Here is an 809-nt window from a genome sequence, read left to right on the forward strand (position 1 = left end):
ACGCAATCATGCAGTAATAGGCAAAGAAATATTTATTTAGTTATGAAATTCTGTAAAGCAGTTTCAGTTGCTACTTAGGCATAGGTAAATACTGCATTTTTTGCACAGGCACGTGGCTAACTTAGAGCACAGTCTGCATCTTCTTAGTGTTTGAGTGGTTTTTGGTCAGTGGCTAGTTTGGTCCTTTGCTACTTCTTTTGAGACGTCAGTTGGTCGTCTTCCCAATCGTCTTGACGCCAGGGGTGGCGTTGGAGAAGACGCACGAGAATGGCTTCTGGAAGTTGCAATAGGCTTGTTCACAAGACACAAGGACTGACTAACTTGGCAAGTAAAGCTTAGTAGGTCCAGTGTGCCTGTGCATGGACCAGGCATCTCTTTTCTGTCCCTCTTATATAGTTGCCATGCATTTGTCATGACAGTGCTGATGATCCAAAAGAAAATGCGACGGGTCCATTTTCGACTTTTGTGTTCGATGCGGTATAGAGCAGCAAGCATATTCTTCAGGTCTATGCCACCCATATTCATGTTGTAATTTTTTAAAATGTTTGGGATTTCAACGTTTAATTATTGACAGGTGCATGGGGCAGCAACTACCAAATTACAGCAACTACTAGACGTGTAGTGAGGACGCGATCTCAGTAATAAATATGAGCGATGGTGCAAAACTTTTAGAAATGTTATTGATTGCATCTGACAATAATTCATTAGACATCCTAAATGATTTTTCTCAGAAAAAGTAATACGGGGGTTGGGGCAAGCGAATCTGAGTACGCTGAGTGTACCAATCCTGATGCGCACTTTCCGTTAAA

The 809-nt window shown here is 41.8% G+C and overlaps 1 protein-coding gene across 1 annotated transcript; it reads right to left on the reverse strand.

Annotated features, from left to right (window-relative positions):
- Positions 1-165: 165 nt before the first annotated feature.
- On the reverse strand, positions 166-525 carry Tsp_14363 (conserved hypothetical protein). The gene has a single exon (XM_003367499.1). It carries the CDS (start codon positions 523-525, stop codon positions 166-168), a length of 360 nt encoding a protein of 119 aa, XP_003367547.1.
- Positions 526-809: the final 284 nt, after the last annotated feature.

The sequence above is a fragment of the Trichinella spiralis genome (assembly GCF_000181795.1).
Source record: "Trichinella spiralis strain ISS 195 chromosome Unknown Scfld4161, whole genome shotgun sequence".
NCBI lineage: Eukaryota > Metazoa > Nematoda > Enoplea > Trichinellida > Trichinellidae > Trichinella > Trichinella spiralis.

What these genes read in the sequence shown, in the direction of transcription:
- Tsp_14363 (XM_003367499.1), bottom strand. Translation starts at nt 525, where the DNA reads ATGAATATGGGTGGCATAGACCTGAAGAATATGCTTGCTGCTCTATAC.